Source organism: Cyrtonyx montezumae, unplaced genomic scaffold, assembly GCF_038088225.1.
Source record: "Cyrtonyx montezumae isolate F1298 unplaced genomic scaffold, pur_monq_1.0 scaffold_11, whole genome shotgun sequence".
Taxonomy (NCBI): domain Eukaryota; kingdom Metazoa; phylum Chordata; class Aves; order Galliformes; family Odontophoridae; genus Cyrtonyx; species Cyrtonyx montezumae.
Window position 1 is genome coordinate 1,052,413 of NW_027071837.1, and position 23,185 is coordinate 1,075,597.

The window sequence follows — 23,185 nt, forward strand, 5'->3', positions numbered from 1 at the left end:
GCACTGCTCTTCGCAGAGTCCCCTCCACCTGCTGTTCCCCTCCCTGCCCAGTCCCACACGGTGACACCTCCTCACCCCCCCTTGTCCTTTGCTGTTGGTGACACCCTGCTGTGCCCCTTGCTGTTGGTCCTTCCGCTGCCTGCAGCCCCACTCCCTGCAGCTCTGTCCCCACACCCCTGTGCTATTCTTCTCCACCCGAAGGGCCCTGATTTATACTTTCTGTGCGTGTTCCTCATTGTCTCTGAGATGACCGAGCTGATCTCATGCTATTCTTTCTATCTTACTTCTGCGTTGGGATGTTCTGCAGATGTGCCCTTGCACTAATCCCAGTAAGGAGCTGCCTGCCCCCCCAGCCCCACGCTCCCAGGCACGCTGACCCACCCTGCACCCCCTGCTCAGGTCTGCCTTCTCACAGCCTTCCCTCCCAAACCCCACACCTCTGCCTCACGTGCTTTTGTTGCCAGTGCTCAAGAGGCATTTGGATAATGCCCCCGGTAATATGCTTTAATTTTTGATTAGCCCTGAACTGCTGCTTGGTAATCTTTCTGGGTCCCTTCCAGATGAAGTGCTCTATTTCATTCCACCCCACTCTATTCTTTTCCATTCCAACCCATTATTTAATATTCCATTCCACTGCTCCCTTCCCTTCCCTTCCCTTCCCTTCCCTTCCCTTCCCTTCCCTTCCCTTCCCTCCCCTCCCCTTCCCTTCCCTCCCCTCCCCTCCCCTTCCCTTCCCTTCCCTCCCCTTCCCTCCCCTTCCCTCCCCTTCCCTTCTCTTCCCTCCCCTTCCCTTCCCCATTCCCTTCCTTTCCCCCTTCCCTTTTCTCATTTCCCTTCCCCTTCCCATCCCTTTCCTTTCCCTATGCCATTTCCCTTTCCCCTTCCCTACCTTTTCCCCTTCTCTTTTCCCATTTCCCTTCCATTTTCCCTTGTCTTTCCCCATTTCCCTTCCCTTTTCCCTTTCTCCCCTTCTCTTTCCCCATTTCCCTTCCCTCTTCCCTTTTTCCTTTCCCCCTTCTCTTCCCCCTCTTCCCTCCCGTTTCCCCTTCCCCACTTTTCCCTTTTTTCCTCTCCCCTCCCCACTCCCCCCGCGGCTCACGGCTCTCAGCCCCTCCTCCCGCCCGTTCCCCGCCCCCTCCCCGCTCGGTGCCGCCCGCAGCCCCCGCCCCGCTCCGTCCCCGCCTCCTGGCGTGGCGGTGGGGCGGCCCCGGCCGCTCTGCCCCCGGCGCCCCGTCGCTCCCCGGCCGAGCATGGAGCAGTAGCGGAGCCGCCGCCGCTCCGTCCCGCGGCCATGGGTGCGGAGCGCAGGGGGGAGGCGGCCCGCGGAGGCTGCTCCTGTGCCGGCGCCGGGAGCTGGCGCCTCTTCCTCGGCTTCTTCGCCCTCTCGCTGGCCCTGCACGTCCTCACCCTCGGCTGTTACCTGGAGCTGCGCTCCGAGCTCCGCCGCGACCGCGGCCCTCAGCCCGCGGCCCCGCCGCGACGCGACGGAACGGCGGCGGCCGCCGCTCCCGGAGCTCCGCCCGCGGTCCGCCCGCAGCGCCCCGCGGAGAGCGGCGAGCGGCGGCAGCAGGTGGGTGCGGGCCGGGCAGCGCGGAGCTCCGCTTCGACGGCTCGCGGCGTCCCCGGGCACCGTCGGCGTTATCCCCGCGCCGGGAGGGGACGCGCCGCGGTACACCTGCTGCGGGAGGCACGGCCCCTCCGTGCGGGGGGCGGCGGAGGCACCGCGGGCACCGCCCGCTCCGCGTCGCGGTTCGCGCCGTCGGGTGCGGGGTCACCGCTGCGGTGCGCGGGAGGGGATCCCGCGCGTCTTCCCGGTGCCGGCTCCCCCCCCGCCCCCCCGGTTTGGTACCCGAAGGGCCTTTTGGAGCCTTCGGGGGCTGCGGGTTCCCCCGCCGTGGGGCGGAGAGCCGCGTGTGCCGTCGGTGCGGGCAGAGCTGGGAAAGAAAGCCGTGGGTTTGGAGTCTCATCCTCCTGCTCGGCCTCCGGGTGCCGCTCCCGGCGCTGTTTGGGTTCTTTGGTTTCAGATAGCGAAGCGTCAGCAGCAGTTGGGCTGTGGGGAAGCCGGATGATCCGGGCATCCCCCCGCCCCGCGCGTTGAAGCGGTGTCAGCGTGAAAGGAGCGAGCTGCTCGGGGTCACGTTGGAGTTTGGGGTTGCCCTGGGGCTGCACATGGCCGGAGCTCCGTCTGCTCGTTGTCACGGCCCGAGATCATCCGTCTCCGAGTTTGTGCTGAGACCCAAACAACGCTGTACGCAGCTGCAGTGCTCCAGAGGAGGGGCTGCGAGTTGGTCCCCGGTTTGCCGTGCGTCCTTTGAGGGCTTTTCAGCTGCGTTGGAGCGGTTGCTCGGGAGGGAAAGCTCCCCACGCCAGCGAGCAGCAGGGCTCGGCGCAGCGGGCAGGGAGCTGCTGGCACCCGCCGCGCTCTGACAGCACGCAGCTCGTCTTATTTGGAGCATTTCTCTGCTCTCTCTCACTGCCTTCGCTGACAAAAAAAAAAAAAAAAAGCCCAACCCTCACTGCCGCAGCGTTTCGTTCATGCGTTCATTTCCGGATGACCGCGGCGAAACGAGGTGTTAGCAAGCAGCCTGCCCTGAGCAGGTACCGGCGGTGTAAAGCGGTCCCGAGTGCACGCCGCTCCCCGCAGCCCCCGGGCATCGTCCCGCAGCGGCGCGGCTCCGTTCGGGGCTGCAGCCCGGGACCCCCCGTCCGTCCCCGCGCTGTGTCGCGGGCTATGGGAAGCCCTTCCCCTTTGCTGACCCCTCGGTTTTATTGTGCGGCCGCGATGGTCAGCGCTGGGGATTTTGGCAGGAGCCGCGCTCGGCGCCGCGCCAGCAATGACCTCATGTCAGGAGCGAGATTTGGCAGCCCGATAGCGCTCTGCTTCCCTATCTTACGGGGTATTCGAAATATGAAACTAATTTAGGATACGAGGGCAATTTTTCATGGCAGAGGTTGAGGCATTGTGCTGCACATCTTTGTCCCAGAAGCTGCGCGGCGTTGCGTCAGCAGTTTGGCCTCTGGGTTAAAAGTTTGTTAGCGCCGCGTTAATTGGCTGCGTTAATTGGCTGCGTTGGGGGGGGGGGGGGTGGCGGTGCTGAGTGGCAGCCGGGCCCCGCCTGCTGCTGGGGAGCACGGGGAGCTCCGCGTGGGACGGATGCGGCCCCGGCTGCGTAGCACTGAGCTCTCCCCTCGGTGATGGTGGCACGGAGTGGATTGAAGCAAGCTGTGTCCAACCCCGGCTGTGCTCTGCTGTCAGGAAACCATCCCCGCGCCGTCTGAGCATCGCAGTGGGTTTTGGAGGATCCCACTGTGCTCCCTGCATGTGTGATGGCAAACGTCCATCAGCAGTGCATCCGGAGCTGCAGCACGACGCTCGGGCTGTGATGGGGGGGGGCTGCTTCCCAGGGTGGTGGTGGGGGCAGGAGGGCTGGAGGTCCTCCGATGGAAACGAGCATCCTGGGATGGGCTCAGCAGGTGTGGGGTGACCTTAGCACGGGGAAGCACCTGCTGTGAGCATCGCTTCTAGCAGGCCACAGCCCGTCCCCTGTTAGGAGCTCGAATGAGATTTTACTTTTGCTGCAGACTGCTGAGACTGCGTCGGTGTTTGGGGCCGTGTGCCTGGGGGGGGTCGTGGAGTGGTATCAAATAGGAAACGTGGCTGTGCTCCTGTGCCTCGTGTTGTGCTAGATCTGGCCCCGGTCCATACGCTCCATTTCTTTAAAGAGCAGACAGTGCACAGCATGGGGGGGGAGGGCTGCGTGGGGCAGCAGTAACCCCACTCATCTGAAGGATCAGTGGTTCTGCTTTGTTTCCACCTCAGGTGGGATGGCAGGAACTTTCTTCTCAGAGTCACAAGTCACTGAGGGTGTCCCAGCACCATGGGGGTGAGCATGGTGGGGTGGGGATCCAAGAGGGCTTTTCCAGTGCCCCAGTCTCCCCCCACACCCGGGGGGTTGCACAGAAGGGGTTTTTCTTTGAGCAGGTTGCTCATTGCCCCTTGCACCAGCAGGGCACGGAAAGCATGTGAGCACAGAGATCGCAGCACCAAGTGCTCCATCGGACCGATGGGATTTTAACCTTTTAATGTGATTTTTTCTTACCACACAGTACTGTAAATCATCTCTGCTCCTCCGTACGCATGTAGTATCTTGTAGTGCTAATTAAGCTGCACGCCATCCTAATTTTGCTCTCATTGCTAATCCCATATATTTTTCTTGACTCGAAGCCAAACCCTGAGAAGCTCAGAGCATGCGAAGCTCCCCATCCTGCCTCATTATATGTTAATGACTTGGTGTTTTAATGTCTTTCAACACTTTGAGAGGATGTTATTTCTGGAGGTTTCTGGCTGCAGAAGGTGACCTCCGTGTGAGCAAAGCGGTGAATGGGCTCAGTGTGTCCCCGGGGACGTGGGATCTGTCAGAGCTCATTGTGCACAAATACAAATTGCAGTGAGATTTGGATGTAATTTGAAAATAGTTCACTGTCTTTATAGGTTAGGAAAATAAAACTGCTGCCTAGTCTTTACATGCTGCAGTTGTAAGTGCTCTCTTGTTAAGCTCTTGGGGAAACGAACTGTTTTTGTGTGCTGATGGTGCTGATGCCAGTTGGGCCTGAACGCTACTATAACAAATAATTACTAGCAGATGTGTGCATATTAAAATGAGCTCTTTCCATAAGGCCAAATAAAATTCTGTTGTAAGTGCAAAGTACTAAATATGCAAGATTGTACTGATGAAATGCCAGCGCTCTAATGCGATCCAAATGGCAAGTGCCAGCATCCCTGGCTCAGGCTGCACCTCGGCCGCAGCTCCTCCTGCAGAGTGCTCTGCACTTCCTCAGCAGTGGTTTCTGCGGTGGGAGGGACAGAGCAGCACCTGGAAGTGAGGTGTGGGTCTGCAAGAGATGTGGCCCAGTGTAGTGCCTGCTGTCTTTGTGTGGCAGAGGGGGTTCTGTGCAAAGCCATGCTCTGTGCCCCCCACACCTTCTGCTTGGGCACGAGAGCTCGGTGTGAGGAGCTTGCTTGGGCAGGAGGCACAGTGCTCCAGAGCACGGAGCAGAGCTGTGTTGCATGGTGTGCAGTGTCTTTGGTTGTGCATGGCTTTGCAGCAGGGTGTGAAGTCGCCACGGGCGTTGCGTTGCGGGGCACTGTGGGCACTGCTTGGTGCTGATGGCTTTGTGGGGTGCAGTGCGTGGCTCTGCTGTGATGTGTGTGGCTCTGCAGTAGTGTGGTCTTGCAGCACTTTGGTGCTTACCAGTGGCCGGTACCAGCTGCTCTGGAGCATGCAAGGGTGCAGGAGGTGGCCTTGATTTGGGTTAAATTCGGGCAGGGATCGTGATAGACCGAGCCACAGAAGTGATAGCAAATGTCAGCCTGCAACCCCTCTCTGCTGCTCCTGTCCCCTTCCCAGCAGACAGACCGTGCCAGTAGCTCCCACAGCCTCGGCCCATCAGTCAAACGGCATTAAATGCCAAATGTGCCCCGGGCAATGGGTGCTGGTGCCCCATCCATCCCTGCTGCAGCCTTTGTTCGGCGCCCATTCATCTGCCTCTTCCATTCATTCACCTCTGTGCCTTAAATCTCTCTGGAGTCAAATAACAAGAGAGGGAGACAGTGGCATTGTTGCTTAAATTGTGGCCCAGAGTCAAACCCACCTCCAGCAGTCGGGGAAGGGCCCGGTGGGGCATCCCTGCCCTGCCAGGTGCTCCCCTGCCCACTCAGCCCCCGATTTTGGGGCACTGTACTGGAGATGGGGGTCACACAAGGGAAGCCCTGGTACTGCCAGGGCTGAGCTCAGGGCTATTAACCTGGCACAGAGTGCTGCTGGTGGAAGCTTGGGCTTACCAGAGTTAGGAAGGGTTGTTTCTGTCTGGAAAGCCTGAGCTTTCATTCCTTCCCACAAAGAAAGGAAGAAAAAATAAGGTTGGGATGTGAATTGCAGGTTTGCCGTTGGTGAGGTGTATGGAGGCAGCACGGTGAAAACACACAAGGAAAACAGTTTCTAAGTGGAGCTGATAGTGCCTTTTTAGTGGTAATGAACTCAGTTAATCCGATGTTGTCTCTGAGCGGTGCCCATGGGGGGACATGGGGACAGCACGCAGTTGGGTTGGAGGTCTGGAGGAGCCCTCCTTGTCTGCAGGCAGCAGGTGGAGCATAAAGGTGTCTGTCTCATCCCAGTGAGTGCTGGGTCTCCTTTTCGTGGCTGTTGGTCATCTTTGGGTTACAAACCTACCACGATATGTTTTGAGTTTGCATGGGTTGCAGCTCTGTTCTGCCATGGCTGCACTCTCTGCTGCTGGGAGTTGTGCCCAGCTGCCCACACCGGGACGGGTCCCAGCAGCAGCACTGGTTTGGCTGATGGTGATTTCCATGTGATGCAGAGGAGCACACAGAGCCACGGGGCCATTTCTCTGTGCTTTCAGTGGTGCTTGTTTCCTATAACCTGAGTGCTGACTCAATCTTTACGAAGGAAAATTACTGTATTTAGTAATAAAATGAAAGGGGAGCTGGTTGGGTGCAAGACCCCAGCAGGAGGATTGATTCTCAGGTGCTATGGCTTCAAAGGCAGCCACTCTGGGGACAGCTGTCCTCACCTGCAGCTGGAAGGGAGGGAGCAGTGGGGCAGGAGCTGGTTGTGGCACGCACTGTGTTTTGGGGCCCTCTCATGTGCTACCAGAGCTGCTGGGAGTCAGTGTGGGTGTGCAGGGGAGCTCTGCAGTGTTGCAGCAGTCTGTTGTCATCAAGGATGCTGCTTAAGTCTAAGCCCATCCTTGGAGATGAATTGCGTCGTGATGTAATGACTGCTGTGGTATCTCCATTGGGGAAAAGAAAAGAAGAAGGAAAAGCAACGGCAAATAAGGAGAAACAAAACAAGGAGTGTGTACAAAACAAATAATCATTCCCCAAAACAAAATAAAATCTGAACCAAGCTTGCCATGCGGGCAGCTGGAAGGCTTTGCAGCAGTGCTGCTGCGGGTACCGCCTTTCTGATAGTGTGATTACAGCTTGCTTAATGTACAGCGGCGATGGCTCTTGCAGCTGAATGTGTTTAGGAGGTGTTGAGAGCAGAGGTGGTGCCCTGTGAAGCCTTCAGGGGCTGGGCAGTGAGGGCCTTGGAGGCTCAGCACCAATCCTGCTCTGCTCTTTAGGTCTGGTGGGACAGCAGGCAGTGAGAAACACCGTCTTGCTGTCAGAAGCGCTACCAGGCAGTGCTGCGTGGGCTCCTGGTGAGTTCAGTGCTTGTCTGGGTGCCGGGTTTGTAGTGGCCTGGAGCAGCTGTGCCCCGTGCCTTGCCCATCAGCATCTCCTGCGCACCGAGGCTGCACTGGGCTGTGCCTGCTACTCCAAAATCAGGTGCTTTGTGCACCAGGGTTGACTTCCCAGTGTCTCGGAGCAGGATGCAGGATGCCCACGGGCCAGGTGCCCGTGGCACCGTGCCGTGCCGCGCTCCCTCGGCCCCGCGCTATCCCCAAATGCCGCAGCCGCTGTCGGAGTCACGGAGCCGAGAGCAGCACGGTGTGATAAAAGCAGACTCCGACTTCAAACGGAGGCGGACCGCGTTAGCACTCTGTGCGGCTGCGGAGCCCGGGCCGTTTACGGGCGCTGCATCGGGAGCCTCAGTCAGATCCACGTGTGCCGCTCTGGAGCGGTGGGATAAGATCTCGAAGTGGAGGTCTTCAAATGTTAAATACAAAGCGTTGTTCCTGCGGGCTCGGCTCTGCTGGTCCAAGTTGTCTGGCGCGCGTTTCTCGCAACGGGCTGAATTTGCCAAGGAAAATTAGGCTCGGTGCAGCAAATAGCCGTCAGCTTTCCTCCCTCGCCTGCCACTCCGCCCTGCGGGATGCTGCGGGGCCTCAGGGCGCTGACTCCGGTAGCTGGGGATGCTCAGGGATGGCCACGCGTGGTCGCTGAGCTCTCAGCCCGGCATCACTGCCTTCAAGTGACTCGCCTGAGCCGGGCACTCAATGGTTAAACGTTCCTGCTCTCCCAACGACGGGTATCTCTTGCTGGATCCGTCTGCTCTATCGAGTCTGGCAAATAGCACAGATTTTTATGCCGTGAACAGAAATCGTGCCCTGGGGCTGTGACTGCGAGGAGAGGTCTCGCTGATGTGCTCACCTCGGGCTTTGTTATCCTTAGCTGTGCTTCCTCCAAACCCCAAGAACAACAGCAACTGAAAACATTGCAGGTTTTGTGAGCAGATGCCTCGAGATAACTAATTACTTTGCTCTTTGTTTGACTCCTTGGCACTTAGTAGTTAATTAAAATGAGGCCAAGTGTGCTTAGATGGTTCATATGGAGGAAAAAAAACGGAGAGCTTGCGTGCAGTGAAGCAGAGCTGCCTTTGTGAGACATGGGGGCACTGTCCCATGCGAAGCTGATGTTCCTCTTTCAGACCACGAAGCAGCAGCACTCGTTCTGATCCAGCAGTCGCCTTTCTTTTCAATGTTAATTTTTGTGATAGAGATGTGCCGACGTTGAAGTCGGTCCGGGGCACACCGAGGATGCTGTGGTAGCACTGCCACGTGTCTGTAGGAGTGGATTTGGAGGATTATTGTGCAAAGAAGAGCCTACGAGGCGTGGTGCTCCAGTTGTGACTGTAAGCAGAAGTGCTTGGCGCCAGGGGAGTGCGGCCTCAGTCAGGGTTGTGTATGTGCCTTTCTTCCAGCAAATGATGCTGTTAATGTTCAGTGTTCAGATGTCTTCACGAGAAGTACACGTTGCATTCCCCAGACTGAGTTGTACTTTAGGGAAAGGTCCAGTGAGGAATGCAGGGGTGCAGCAGAAATGCTCAGTCACAGCCTGAAGCAGTGATGGAGCACCTGGGGGGAGGGCAGGGCTGGCCCAGGGCAGCTCAGCTGCATGCAGCGAAGGATCCACCCCTTCCCAGCCCTCATTTAAGGGTTGGCAGTGGAGGTGAGGGTGTCTTGCTGGAGATTCCTGCCCACCTTCCAAAGGTAAGCAGTTTTTCTTCATTTCTTTGCCCGCAGTTGCTGCATTTTGGGTTTGTCCTCCTTTGCTGCAGCGCAGGATTGTGCCACTCTGCTATTATTGCTGCACTTTCCATCTCTTCTTAGCTTTACAAGGGGGCAGCCCTGCAGCCCCTTGCTTTGGCTTGCTGGTGGCTTCCTGCTGGTAGTGCCACTGGGATGGGAGCCTGTGGCTATGAAACCCTGAGCGAGTTCTCCTCCCTGGCTTTCAGGTTTTCTGGGACCAGTAGATGGGCTGGGATGTCTCAGGCCTTTGTGGGGAGTGTTACTGTGGTTACCAGCAGTTCAGTAACCAAAGAGACCATCCTGTGGCTTTCACCTCTTCGGAGGAGTGGCTCGGAGGGGCTGTTACAGGAAGCTGCTGTGGTGTGGGAGGCAGGCTGGGGGCTGGTGAGGGTGTTTGGCAGTTGGAGCTGCAGGATGATGGACAGTCTGTCATAGTGCTCGTTTGTCATTCTAGGTATGTTGTGCTGTGCTGTGCTGCTTCAGAGGCAGCAGGCAGATGGTTGGGTTGTGTTGGGCTGAGTGCTCTTCAGCTACACGATGGCTTGTGCTCCTGGGTGCAGCCTCTGGAGCATCGCTGTGGTCATTTGGAGCCTCAGGTGTTACTGGAGGTAAAAGTGAGATGTGTAGAGCTGGTGGCTTTAATGTTTCCTGCTGGCCAGGTGGAGCCTGTCGCTATGAGTGCTGCACACTTTGAGGATCCCTTCAGTGAATATTTGCTGTTTCCCAGCTCCATGCTAAGAAAGAACAAGTGCAGATTACCCTTAATTTCTCAGGCTTCCACTATCATGAGTGCAGGCTGAAAGGCATCGGGTTATTCCCTACAGGATCCTCACTTTGCTTTTTCCTTCTGTGACATAAGTTGTTGCACATAAAATTATGAGGAATTCGTTGGCTGCCTCTTCTGCACACCTGTGTGCTTACACCTCCTGCCAGCACGTGGCTGCCTCTGAATGCTGCTTCTAGAATACTGCTGACAAGTGGTTCTTGGAGTTGTATTGTATGGGAACTGTTGAATCACAGCCTGAACCACTGATGGATCAGCTGAGGTGAGCACTGAGTCAGCCAAGGGAGCACAGGTGAAGGCAATGCACCTGTGTGACCAGAAGGGGTGGAGCCTGGCTCCATCTCTCCCAGACCTCATTTAAGGGCTGAGCACCACTGGGGAAGGGTCTCTGTCTGGAGTTTGCTCCCTTTGGAGTTTTTTCACTGCAAGCACAGGACACGGGTGAGCATTACATCTATTTTTGATTATCTCTTTCCACCATGATAGTCTTTCTATCTATGCAATCTGTGAAATACCGTTCCTGGGGAGGAATCTGAGGTGTCAACTCAAAGCAGAATGACCCACACCAAGGCCAGGTGGCTGCTGTGCCCTGCACAAGTTTAACCTGGTCCCCACCACCCTTGGGCCAGTGACTCCTGGAAGCCCATCCCCATGGGAGGGGTCAAATCCCAACTTAGTGCCATTTTTTGTTGCTTTGTGCTTGCTTGTTCCCCAGGTGGGCGAGAACATTGTGTAATTATCTGAAGCTCCTCTTTGCAGCAATACCTGATGGCAGAGAATTCTCTGCATTAGAGTTCTTAAACCCCCTCCCAAACTTTTAATTTTATTTATTTATTAAATGCAATGGTTAATGAGTGTCTGTTTGGCATGTGGTTATTATGTGAAGGGCTGAATGCTTCGGAATCCCCAGCTGGCAGTGCAGTGCTCGGGTTAGGCAGGGTGATGGAGAGCAGAGGTGGGTGTTACAGTAGGAGAGCGTGTGCTGGTGCCCGCAGCCATCGAGCTGAATAATCTTGCTGTCTGTATCATCTTACAAATGAAAGCTTGCAGTAATTTGGAGCAGCGTTTGAATTGCGAGTGGTGGTGGTGATGCTGAGCTTGTCTTTTAATGCCGGGTTTGGAGGCTTTGAGGTTTGGATTAAAAAAAACTTCAATGAAACCACAAAAAAGACATTGGAAGCATAACTGAACAGGTGGAACAAATTTGTTAAATCTGTTATTGGGAAAGCAGCAACTTGCTTTTAAGAAATAAATCAATCCGCAGCTCGGCGTTTCATAATGAGGAGTGGGATAGGAAAATCTAAAAATATCTACAAATGGGAGCTAATGCTCTGAAGGAACAGATCCAAACTCGAATATAATATTGCCCATTGTGGTGACAATAAGGATTTTAAAGTTCATTGGGATCCGTGCTGGGATGCAGATGGGGCTGTGAGAGCCGGCGCGTTTCTCTTGCCTGGGTCCAGTTTTATTTGCATAACCACTTATTATTTGCATTGCCAGTAGCTCGCGGAGCCCCAGCGCGGGGTTGGGAAACCACGATGAGTTCATCCTGCTCAGTGCTTGAAATGGCAAATCCAGAGGGCAGCTGTCTGGTCCCTAACACGAGTGACTGTGTGCTTGGGATGGGGCAAGCTGGAGCTGTACCCCGTGTGTGTGCTCTCAGTGCTTTGTCACCCGGCTGTGTTTGTCCCCCGTGTGCTCACAGAGCAGTGCTCGGTCAGCACGAGGACTCGTGCACTTGTGTTTGAAGAGGGGGCATCACTGCGTTCTGACCTTTGTTTTTTCTTTAGTTTCTGCTTTGATGTTTGGGCAGCATGGCTGGCCCGGCTTGCCTGTTTCTTGGAAAGACATCCCACAGTACCCATGGCACTCGGCAGTGGCTCTGCAGCACTGCCCCTGACTGCTGAGCTCCATCCCACCTTCCATCCCAGCCCCACAGCTGCTGAAGGCTTCCCTCTGCTCCTCTTGAGCAGGCACTGGGATGCACACAGACAGCCGTCGCTCAGAGCATACAGAGAAGTGCATCTGCACAGCTCCAGCTCTTGCACGATGCTCATCTTTTGAGGAAGCACAGTGCCCTTACAGTGCTAAATCCAGGAGAACCCTTCCCCGCCATACGGATTTGGGTTGAACCAGGCTCATCCTGGCTGTCATCAGGGCACTTGGGGTATCAGGGTGGGAAGACCCCCCTCAACGGGGGGTCCACCCCTCCATGCAGCGGGCGGGGGTGCCCTGCAGGGGCTGCTGCTGGCTGTGTGCTTGCCCCCAGCTGTGTGCCATGCTTTGCTGTGCAGGAGGCACTGCAGGATGCTGGTGAGCCCAGGAGGGCACGGGCGATACATCTGCACGTCTGGGCTTTCCCTGTGTGCTTCACAACGCAGCTTCTTGCCCCCAAACCCATCGCACCTTTAAAGGGCTCTTTGTTTTCCTTTTTCCTTTAATGGTTTCCCACCAATGTTCCAACTTCCATCAACCTGACTACGGAGCCACTGCTCTGGGCGTGATTCACAGCTGCTGCTTTAGTGAGGACCGGAGCTCCGTGTTCGGGGCTCCTGATGCTGTTGGAAGCACTGCTCGCCTTCTGTTGTTGCCGTGCTTTGTGAGTGCTTCATTTGATGCTCAGAACCCCGGGAGAGTGTCCCCATGGTGGTGCCCGGGGCGGAGGTGGGGGTCCCACGGTGCCCAGCTGTCCCCCAGCTCTCACCCATGGGTGCGGGGGCTCGCGGGCCGCCCCGCGGTGCTGCTCGGTTGGCAGCTGCCAAGGCTGGGGGGTTCAGGGAGGCTTTGTGTCCCCGCTTTGAAGCTCGGGTCTGAAAGTGTTGTAATGAGGTTTTATGATGTATTCTGGCAAGGGCTTGTTATTTTGTGTGCGGATTTATTGTATAATGAACGGAGTGATTTTGAAATGTTTTGTGCAACCATTTTTTGGAAGGGACATTGTATTTTGTTTATGGGGATGTGTGAGTTTTTGTGAAACTTTATTTAGCTTTTAGCAAGAATAATCTTTATTCAACAAATAGCGCAAATAAATCTTTAATTGAACAAATATGTGCCAACTTTCAAACACAGCAACAAACAATGACATGAAACGGGGCAGCTTTGGAACAGTGTACGGCTTTAAACATAGTAAAGAAATAAGTAATAAGAGCGAACAAAGAGCGGCTTCGGGCCGTGCGGGGCAGGTGGGGGTGGGCTGGGCCCCCTCCCCATGCCGTGGCTCAGCCCCACGGCAGCACACAGTGGGCTGTGCTGAGCATGTGGCCGTGGGGTGATGTGGAAACATGTTTTCCAGAGAAGCTTTGTGTCCCCGCGGTGGCTCCAGGAAATATTTCATATACGTCGTGGACCTGAGGTGGGAGAGCCCTCTCCTGCGTTGTGTCCCAGCGGTGGAGTGTCGTGGGGTGGCTGTAGGGACCAGCACCCTGTCCCCACGCAGAGCTGCCAGGCATTGCTGTGGCTGAAATGGGTGCAGAGTGACCGGTGCAGAGTGACCGGTGGCAGCGCTGCCCGTGGCACGTGCCGCTTTCTCCCATAACAACAGTGAACCTCACTGTGCCTGGGAATGGCCAAGCTGGCAGCCGGGCTGTGCCTGGCACTTTCCATAGCATTACTGAGCCCTGTCCTTCATCTCTGCACAATCTTACCCTCTGTGAAATGCTCTGCGTGCCAAAATGGGGAGCAAACACGGGGAATTAATTCTGGGTTTCCCAGAGATTTACATCAAATCCGAGGAGAAATCGCAGTGCGGAATGGCTCGTGCTGATGAGTGACTTGTACACCTCTGTCTTTTGGGCTAGCCCAGCTTTTCAGTTTTGTTTCACCTTTTGGAACATTCTTTGTAGGGATGGGAATTTTTTTCCCTGTTTGTTTCCAGGGCGGGTTTGCTGTGCTTCATCCCTTGTTCCCGCACCGTCGCTGGGTTATGCTCTTCATTTTACATGCCAGTAGCTGTCCCCAATTACAGAAGGAGCCCATTAGTGGGGACACGTGTCCCTGCTGGCTGCAGCTTTCTCTGAGACATCTGGAATTCCTTCTGCTTATTTCTCAGATCCTCCTGCCCACCCTTCCAGAGGTGGCCTTCACCGCTTTGGTCGGGGCGTAGAGCAGAAGGTGAAGTGCACGAGGCCACGAAACCAAAACTGTCACTGTTTGTGGAGGAAGGAGACCAAGCTCTTCTGAGTGTCTTTCCTGCTTCCTAACCTTTGAAATTCCAGGAACACGAAGCCTGATATTACTGATTTCTGTGGGAAATCTCATGGAGCGAATCCATTGTCGCGGGGAGGAGCGTTTCAGCCCTTCATTGGCCTTTTCAGCCCCTGCAAATTTTAACAAAAGAGCTTTTCTTCTAATAGTGAGCAATGGAATTGGGTGCTAATGAAAACAAATTAATTCTGAATGGAAAATTCCTTCTCAGCTGTGTTGTGGCATTCTCTTCTAAGAGCATAAACCTGCCAAATCTCTCTCTCATTGCCCGTACTTTTCCAGGAAGAGTAAATGAGACTTATGTTTCCAGAAGAGGCATCACTTGGTTGGTGTGCCCTTTGTGGAGCCCCTGCAAGCGCACAAAGCTGAACTCTGCTCTTTTCTGTGCCACTTCACTTTTAAATGTTGCCCTCTCTTGAGGTCTCTTCTCCAAGTCCGATCATTCCTCTTTCATGCAGGTTGTAATTACTTTATATACCCAAAGAATCTGCTCAATACTCTTTGTTGTTAGCTGCAAACTCTCTTTCGCATTTGGTTTTGGGTCCTGATGCGATGAGGATGGGCGTTCTCTTTGCAGGAGCTCTGCAGGACCTGAGGGTTGTGTTGGATTTAGGAAAGCTCTACCCCCATTTGTCAGTAGGTGATGTGGGTGTGGAGAAGCCCCACGTGCCCAGGGCTGAGCCAGTGTTTTGAAACCAGATCCCTTGAAACACAGCCCAGTGTGCTGTGAGGCCCTACCACCAAAGCTCTGTGCCTGCCCTGTGGCTCTGGGTGGCTGTTCCTGCCTCCAGAGGAGACACAAAAGGCCATTTGCAGAGGCAACACCTGACTGCCTGCTCTGCTTTTAAATCTGTGTATGGGAACTATTGGATCACAGCCTGAACCACTGATGGATCAGCTGAGGTGAGCACAGAGTCAGCCATGGGAGCACAGGTGAAGGCAATGCCCCTGTGTGACCAGAAGGGGTGGAGCCTGGCTCCGTCTCTCCCAGACCCCATTTAAGGGCTGAGCACCACTAGGGAAGGGTCTCTTTCTGGAGTTTGCTCTCTTTGGAGTTTCCCATCATGAGCCTGGGACACTGGGTGAGTGTTTTCCCTTTACTTCAGTTGTCTCTTTTCCATCACAATAATCTGTCTAATTATATCATCTATAAATTATCTTTTGCTATGATGCCATTTGGCGTCATTCATTCTGTTAGCCAAATCATCTCTTTGATCCTAGCTCAGCGTTTCAGTGCTCACAGGTGAGGAGACACAGTGGCATTCACTGGTACCTAACAGCTCAGCCAAAGCCCAGCGTGCTCAGATGTTCTGGGACCTCAGCTTTCATTTCTACTACTTCAGAGCTTCGCTTTGCTCCAGGATCTCTGGAAAGAATGCGGTGCTCTGCGTCAGAGCACTCACAGATGGAATTGCAGCAGAGCTCCTCGTCTGCCTTCAGGGTGAGGGCTCTGATCTGAACCTGTGAGTCAGAGCACGCACTCCTGCAGCATCCCGGAGAGTGTGTGGCTCAAAGCTATTTACTGCCCGTCACAACAGGTTTTTTATTACACTGGAAAACTAATTTGCATCGCTTGTAATTAATGCTGTAAAATGTTTAAACAAAAGTACGGATAGAAATTAAATTTACGGGCATTACAAGCAATAGCATTAGAATATAAACCTCTGTTTCACTTCTCTCTTTGGCAAGCAAGTAATTAGCTCAAATTAAATGTACGGTGTGCTCTCTGCTTGGAATGAGGGATGTGGTGAAAACAGCACCAGGCAGAGGCGGCCTCGGACTGGGAGAGACTTCCCCTTGTTCACTTGCAAATGGATTCACCCAAACCAACCCATTTCTGCCCTAGTTTATGTGGTGGGCAAAAATGACAATGCAGGAAAATGGTCTCTTGGTAATGTTGGGATCCTCTTCTGTTGTCTTGAGTTATCTTTCTGTTGTTTTGAGGCTGCGATTTGCGTGGTTAAAGCTAATTTGTGCCATCTGGGATGGGGCTGTGGGCTGTCCCTGTGCGGGCACTGAGCTGCCGTGGACCAGCAGGATGGAGCGTGCTCTGTCGGGGCTGCCTGGCTGTCCTGTGCTAGTCCAGATTCCATTATAAATGGCAATGTGTGAGCATGGCACTGTCCTGGAGTCCTCTGAGGGGTTGAGGTGTGCGGAGGGTTTTCCTTTTGGAGGAGAACTGGCAGCCCCAGGGAAACACTGCCAGGCTGAGTAGTAGGAGGGGTTCCTTCTCAGGACCAGCACAGCGAGCAGTGGGGTCACCCAGCGGTGCTCTCACAGTCATGGGGATACGGCCCTGATGGATGTGGTGCTGGGCTGGGTGGGCTTGGGGATCTGAGAGGGCTTCTCCATCCTCAAGGAGCTGTGGTTCTGAGCTCGTGATGTGTGTTCAAAGCTCAATGTGTGGCGTGTAGCTGCGGGGAGTGGGTTTGGCAGTGGGTTTACGCCTCTGCAGGTTGGGGAAGATGAGCAACTCGTGGGTAGTCAGGATTGGGAATTGCGGAATCAGGATTGGACTGCGGAGAGCTCCTGCCTTGTTCCTCTCATGCAGTCCTTGCGCAGCTGACAGACAGACAGCATTAAGGGACAGCATGTCCACATGTCAGCAGCACGCAGCCTGAGCTCTGGATGCCACCAGGAGTCTGCAGCATCCCTGGGCCCCAGCAGCCCCGACCTCGTGTCCTGCTGAGCACTGCAGGTGGGAGCACTGTCCCTTCTCTACTCTTGCAGTGTTTTCATTGCCAGGGCTCGCTCACGCTGCTGCCCGAGCTGCTGATTGCTTCTTGCTGTTTCCCAAGCAGCAGCAGCTCTTTAAAGGCTCAGGTGTCGGTGCGTTATCCGAGTTCACCTGAGCAGCCTGTCAGCTCATAGGAGGGCTCTTTCAAACCCTGCCAGCCTGTCCTCAACCTGTCTTCTTTTTTCACTGTGCAGCTCTTTGCTTGTGTAGGCACTGTTTACGTGCTGCTCTTTCTCCAGATTGTGCTGTGAATTCTCTTGCACTCCGTGCTGCCCATCTCCAGTCTGTGTGTGCACTGCAGTAACACTGCTCGGAGCAGTGGTTGCTTCTCTCCCTGGTGTGTGCTTTTCCCAGGGCCCTCCTGGGAGATGCAGAGGCACAGGGTCACAGAGCTGCAGAAAGTAGGGGCTGCTTTGGAGCAAGTGGTTTGAATGGGGCAAGTAGGCAGGAGGGGGTGTCTTTTCTGCCTGGCAGCACAGCACGTTTCTCAGTGTGAAAAGGGATCTGTCATGCCCTAAGTGCTGATTGTGGAGAGCAATTATAGCTTTTTTTCTGCTCGTTGAGTTTGATTTTGCCTTTCAGGGCCCTGTTCCAGAGTTGGAGGTTTAAATCTCTGAATCAGTTGTTGAAGAAAGCTGTGGAATTGAAGAAAACGTATTTTGGTCATCAGGTTTCAGGGAGACTCAAAAACACTGGGCTGCAGGTTTGGGTAACACGACCAGATGCCAAAATCCCCAGCAGTGATTTTGTGTGTGACTCTATGTGTGTCTGTGGCTGCAGGCAGTGGCTTTTCCACGCAGCCAGGAGCTGAGCAGCCTCCTCCTCCTCGGACCAGTGGGGCCTGGCCTTGGTGCATGGTGTTTCCCCCACCACCTTAATGGGAAGACTCCAATTTCAGGTAATGATGCATCTGGAAATCTGCTTGCTAGTAAATGACATCTCTTCAAAAAGGTCTTATGCTAGCAGTAAGAAGGGATGCTGGAAAGTGGAAGAGTGAGGCTGTGTCCCAGTGCAGTGCTGTAGGGGCCCAGGGAGGTGCTCAGGATCAGACCTGGTGGTGGTAAATTACAGCACAGGGGAAGAGCAGTTCCCATCATCACCTTCCGCTCCTTCCCCTGCTCTTGCCCAGGAATTCATTGGGGTTGCTTGCTTCTTCACTCCAAGCTAAGCACTTTCAATTTGAGAAGCTCCGTGCATCCCTTCGGTCACAGGGCAAGAGCAGCAGCTGTTTGTTGCCTTTCATTTGGTACTGTGTGTGTGTAAGGGAATTCCAGTACTGCTCCTGGCTAGGAGGAGAGCAGCTAATCCACAGAAACGCGCGCGGCCCAACCTTTGTGGCTTTCCATTTTGCATGATTCTGCAGAACAGGATGTGTCAACACTCAGGTGTCTGACAAAGAGCCACTGAAGGGGGTGTGGATGAAATGATAAGCTGAGACCGAAGGGGAAGGTGTCAGGACATGCTGCTGGATATCAAGTCTGCACAGAAACAGCTGTTTTATAAATCCATCCTCTCTTTGTTAATGGAAAACTGACAGCATCGCAGAAGTGAGCGGGTCCAGGAGGTGTGGGCTGCTCTGTGCCTTCTGGGTGTGTGTACTTGGTGTCTCGGCGGAGTTAGCTGACATGGTTTTGGTTTTATGTTTGTGCTGCTGTGCTTCATCCCTTTCAGATGTTCTTTCACCACTTCTCTTTCTCTCCCCTACTGCAAAAGTTGAAAGAGGGCTTTTGTTTCCTCTGCCTTTAAATGCTGACCCTACTGCTCTCCCATCCAAGCGATACGTGTCTGCACCTGGTAACGAGGCAGCAGGGACTGTTTATCTGCATTTCCACACCTACAGTGCCCATCCTTCAGGTCTGCTGCCCATCCAACTGCAGCTCATGCTTGGGCTGCTGATGAAACCATGCCTCTGCGTCCTCTGCACCATGCCAGTCCCACTGCTCACTGCCAGGCCCTCCCAGCAGCTGCTGGAGGGGACAGCTGTGGCCCAGGACCTGCAGTTTGCTTTCCCTTCCCGTGGAGACCTCGTGGCTCTTCACCACGACGCGGCTGGAGCTCACCGTGCTGTCTGACATAGTGCTGGCAGTGCTGTACCTCCTGCAGCACAAACGCTCCTGTTGGTGCCCGGCAATGGTGAGCAGTTTGTGTCCATTGCTCTCACCTTCTGCCTCCTGACATCTGAGTTAGGTTGGGTTTGGACACCTGAGCATCCCGAGGTGTCCTTGTGTCTGAAAGCCACCCCCGTGACTCCTCGGTGCCGCCGTTCTTGCCCAGGGCACCTGTAGGTTGCTCACTTCTGAGGGTTGTGATTCAGATTAAGTGTTGGCTGAGCTCGGCGATGGGTGTTGACACACAGAGGTCATGGGGAGAAGCACGGTTACACTTGGCAGGGGTTGGCCCCGGCTGGGTAAATGTTTACTTTGCTTCAGCACTTGTTCTGAGCGCCTTTGGAAGATGGATGTGTGGGATTCTGGGGAGGAAGATGAGCGCGAGGGACCGGTGTCTGCTGTGGGCTTTCCCAGGGTGTGAGTTGTGAATTGAACATCTGACGTCCTTGGGTTGGCCCCATAGAAGAGCCCCCTTCCCCACACGTCAGCGTGCACAGCAAACCCCATTGCTGGTTTGGTGCTGCTTTCACTCTTTTTCTTAGACCTCTGCCTCGGTCATTTTCTGCTCTTTTGTCTCTGGTGTCGTTGGAGCTGGGATTTTGTTTTCTGGAGGGAGGAGGCTGAGGCTTTCTGCTCTGCTCCCTTGGAAGTGGTGGATGCACACTTGGGGCTGTGTCAGGTCCTCCCCAGCGGGCGCGGGGACACGTCCACTATTTTGTTCTCCCGTTTTTCCCCACACACAGCCGTCCCAGACATTCTTCTGCTTTATTTGCAGCTGCATTCTCAGTTCCCAGCAGCATCTCGCCTCCTCTGCTGCTCGTTTGTGTAAGGTTCTGGTAAAACATCCCTTTCATTTGGGAGCCTTTCCCAGTCTGGCTGCTCCCAGGGGTCAGGGGAATAAAACCTTATGGCACAGAGATCGTGTGACAGCCGCAGTGCGTGCGAGCAGGATGGGTTCCCAGCGTGGCTGCCCATGGTGCTGCCCAGCAGTGCTCGGCTGATGCTGCGGGGATGGGGCTGTGTCCAGGGAGTGCCCCGCCTGTGCCAGGCTCTGTCTGATGTGTGTGAGGGGGAAATGAAGGCTGAGCTCGGAGTGAAACCTGCCCAGCAGAATGGTTCTTTGTTTGGGTATCTGGTCAGCGCGCCCTCGCTCTTTGTTTGCCTGTTTAGGATGATTTAGAAAGCCAGCTTCAGAAACAAACAAACCCAAGCCAAGCTGCCTGAAAAACCCTGTGAGGATAATACATTTGATACTTTTTCCTGGCAAAAAGTGAACAGTTTCCATCCTCCTTCAGTTTCCAGCCTGCTAAGGTCACCAGGACCCCCTCAGCACGCGTTGCCCACCCGTTCCCTGCCCTGACAGTGCATGGGGCTGCCCCCGCTGCAGGTGGGGCTGCACGTTGCCCTGGGCTCTGCTCTGTTCCATGTCCCCACTGCGGCCAGGGGATGACCTGGGATGACATTGGGAGCAGTTGCAAAATTCTGTCTCAAACAGTAATTTTTCTTACCCGGAGCCGTTGGAGCTGTTGGTCTCACCCAGAGGAGCAGGGAAGTGCTCCCTGGCTGCAGGAGTGAGGGCTTTTTTTCCTAATTTCCTTTGCTGCAGCAGTGTTTCTCATTAAGCAAAGGCATGCGGAGTGCCTGGATGAGACCTCTGGCGTGCGTGCCACACCGAGGTGTGCGCCTGTGTGTGTATGTCTGTGAGATGCATCCGTGTGTGTGCGCGGATGGATGGATATGCAGATACACTCAGATCTCTAGGAAGCCTCACAGCTGCCAGAATCCGCGTCGATAAAGCAGCACTTGCTCCTTCCACGTCTGCTGCCCAGCAGTTTGCTGGGGGAAAAGGAAGAAAGGATAACGATAAAATGTACTGTTAAAGAGGCAGAGCAGCAGCGTGCTGAGACTTCCCTGGGGGAGCGGTGTGGGGTGGGGGGTTGAGCTGGGGGAGTGCTATGAGAAGCCTTCAGAGGCAGCTTGCAGCTGATGTGAGCCTGTTTGGTTGTCGTTTTAGGAATTTGGCGCAGGCGGTGTTTATGAAGCTTTTATTTCCTGACTTGTTTGGTGGTGGTGTTGTTGTTCTTTATTTTGAACCTTCAGAAAGTCGCTTGACCTTTCCGTGCCTTGCTTTGCAGCGCGCAGCTCCCCGCGTGGCAGAAGCGCCTTTGCAAGCTCAGCATCACACCCCGATATCTAAATTCACTTTGACAAACTCCCAGCACCCTACAAAGGGGCTGTGTGTCTGCATCCCAAAGTGCAAACCAGGGAGCAGCTCCCGCTCCCAGCAGCTGTGCTGCAGCTGGGCTGGCGCACGAGATGGGAACATCTGGCCGGCCTGGCGTCCCGCGGCCCCGCTGCCTTGTGCACAGCATCTCTGTGCTGCTGATCTCGCCTCTTTAGAAGACATGCTCTCTCTGTTTCAGCACATCAAAGTTGAAAGCAGAAGGGCTTGGCTTGCAGAAAGCAGAGCGAACCAACGCCCCTCCTTTCTTGTATGGCTTTGCTGCGTCTCTCGTGCGCAGGCTGAGATGTGAGCTTTGTTAGCTCGGAGGAGATGCGGTTCCCCTGAGAGCTCCAGGTCGTGCTTGCTGGTGCTGCTCTGGCTGCTGGGCTGGGGAGGCTCTTTGCTCCCAGTTACAACACTCTTTGGTTTTCGTGTGGAGAGCGAATGGGGAATGTTTCTCTGATTTTTGGGTCCGCATGGGGCTTACCCATGAGAGCAGGGCAGGCCCGGGGCTCAGCCTTGAGCACAGCCACCTGTGTGTGTGTTGGGGATGCCTGGACCAACTGCACACCGTCACAGAATCACAACGGATGGCATGTATTGTATGGAAAAATAAGGGTGTGAATGGGTTAAAGTCCCCAAAGGACTCCCAGCTCTTTTTCCACAGATTCCATAGTGTCATGCAACATCCCAACTCCTTTCCCAGCCTATTTCTGGGCAGGGCACAGTGACCGCCCAGGTGCCCTCAGCTGCTGCAGCCCCCCTGGTGCCAGCAGGTCCTGACAGGTTTGGCAAAGGACCACACTGAGGGGATGCTGGGTTCCCCCTTGTGCTGGGGTCTGGCGTGCTCCAGGACATCACTCCTTCCAGCAGGGCGCAGGCAGCCGGGGAAACCAAACAAACACAGCTCCGTTTGGATTTTTGGCAAGAATCACCCCGATCTGGAGATGAGGTAATTGGTTTCCCAGGTGCTGTGTGCTGAGGAGAACCTCGGAGCTCTCTGCTTTCAAGAGCAGGGCCTCGAAGGATGCTCCCCTTCCCCAGTCCCATGCCCCAGCTGAGCACATGCCGGGTGCTCCTCCATCCTCCCTGCATCTTCCCGCTGGGAGGTGCTTTCCCCTTCCCCTCTGTGATGCACAGATCTCAGCCCTGCAGTGCGAGGGTTGCCAAAAGCACGAGAGCTTGTGTTTGCAAAGCGTTGCAGTTTGTGCTGGGGGATGCTCCTTGTTGGTGCCCTGTGGCAGAGCCGGCACTTCCAGAGCGCTCAGCCGTGTTTGCGTGCAGCCGTGGTCTCTTTTGACAGTAATTGCAATGGATCTGGTTAATTAGGCAACAAAGCAGGTTAATTTGATGGAATTAAACTGGCAGTCGCTGCCTCGCACCACAATACCATGTGGTCCTGGGGGAGTGGGTGTTCACCTCCACTACTGAAATAGGTGTCTCGTGGAGGAGTGAAGGGATGTGTGGTGCTGCTGTGTGCCCCTGGGGTCAGAAGCAGCAGCCAAAGCCCGAGGCCGTGCAGCCATCCTGATGCGCGTAGTGTTAGAAGCGCGTGGGCAACGGCGTGACTGAGATTGATGGCAGCCCCAGCTGCTGCTGGCTGGGCTGCTCCACGGGTGTTTGCTTTTCCCAGTGATGCTGTTTGGCCTGAAGTCCTCCTCCTGTTTCCTTCCATCTCTCCTTCCAGTGAAACATCGTAAAGCTAATTGTGGCCGAAGGCGTGGTTGAACATCCAGGTTAGGGGGCTGCAGGTGGGAGCAGAGCGTGGATGGAGGAAGGCAGAACAGGGAGGGTCTGCCCGGGCTTGGGTCAGGAGCTCTGTGCTGTCTCCTTTGCAGTGCTGTGCTCTGCAGCCTGCGAGGGCTGTGGTGGGTGGATGAGAAAAGCATTGCTGTCGATATGCAAGAGGAGAAACTGTGACCTCCATATGGAGGGGGACACAGCCCAGCTGGCTCAAAATGGGACTGAAAAAGACTATGAAGGCTAATTAAAATGTGAAAAACTGAGAATTCGTGCTAATAGACAGCAGATCTCTGTCTGGCACTGGTTCACAGCTAAATCTGATTTCCTTGGGAGAGGAAAGGAACTGATTTAAGGCCCCTACCTTGCACTGACACTGATACTTCTCAGCC

General features: G+C 54.9%; 1 protein-coding gene across 4 annotated transcripts in view; it reads left to right on the plus strand.

The window, feature by feature from the left end:
- Positions 1 to 1,251: 1,251 nt before the first annotated feature.
- The window catches only part of EDA (ectodysplasin A), a 47,713-nt gene continuing 25,779 nt past the window's right edge, over positions 1,252 to 23,185 (plus strand). For all 4 annotated transcript variants that reach the window (XM_065729214.1, XM_065729215.1, XM_065729216.1 and 1 more), the window contains exon 1: positions 1,252 to 1,570. In XM_065729214.1, the coding sequence (XP_065585286.1) occupies positions 1,292 to 1,570 (279 nt within the window). In that variant the 5' untranslated portion in view covers positions 1,252 to 1,291. The remainder of the gene's footprint in view (positions 1,571 to 23,185) is intronic.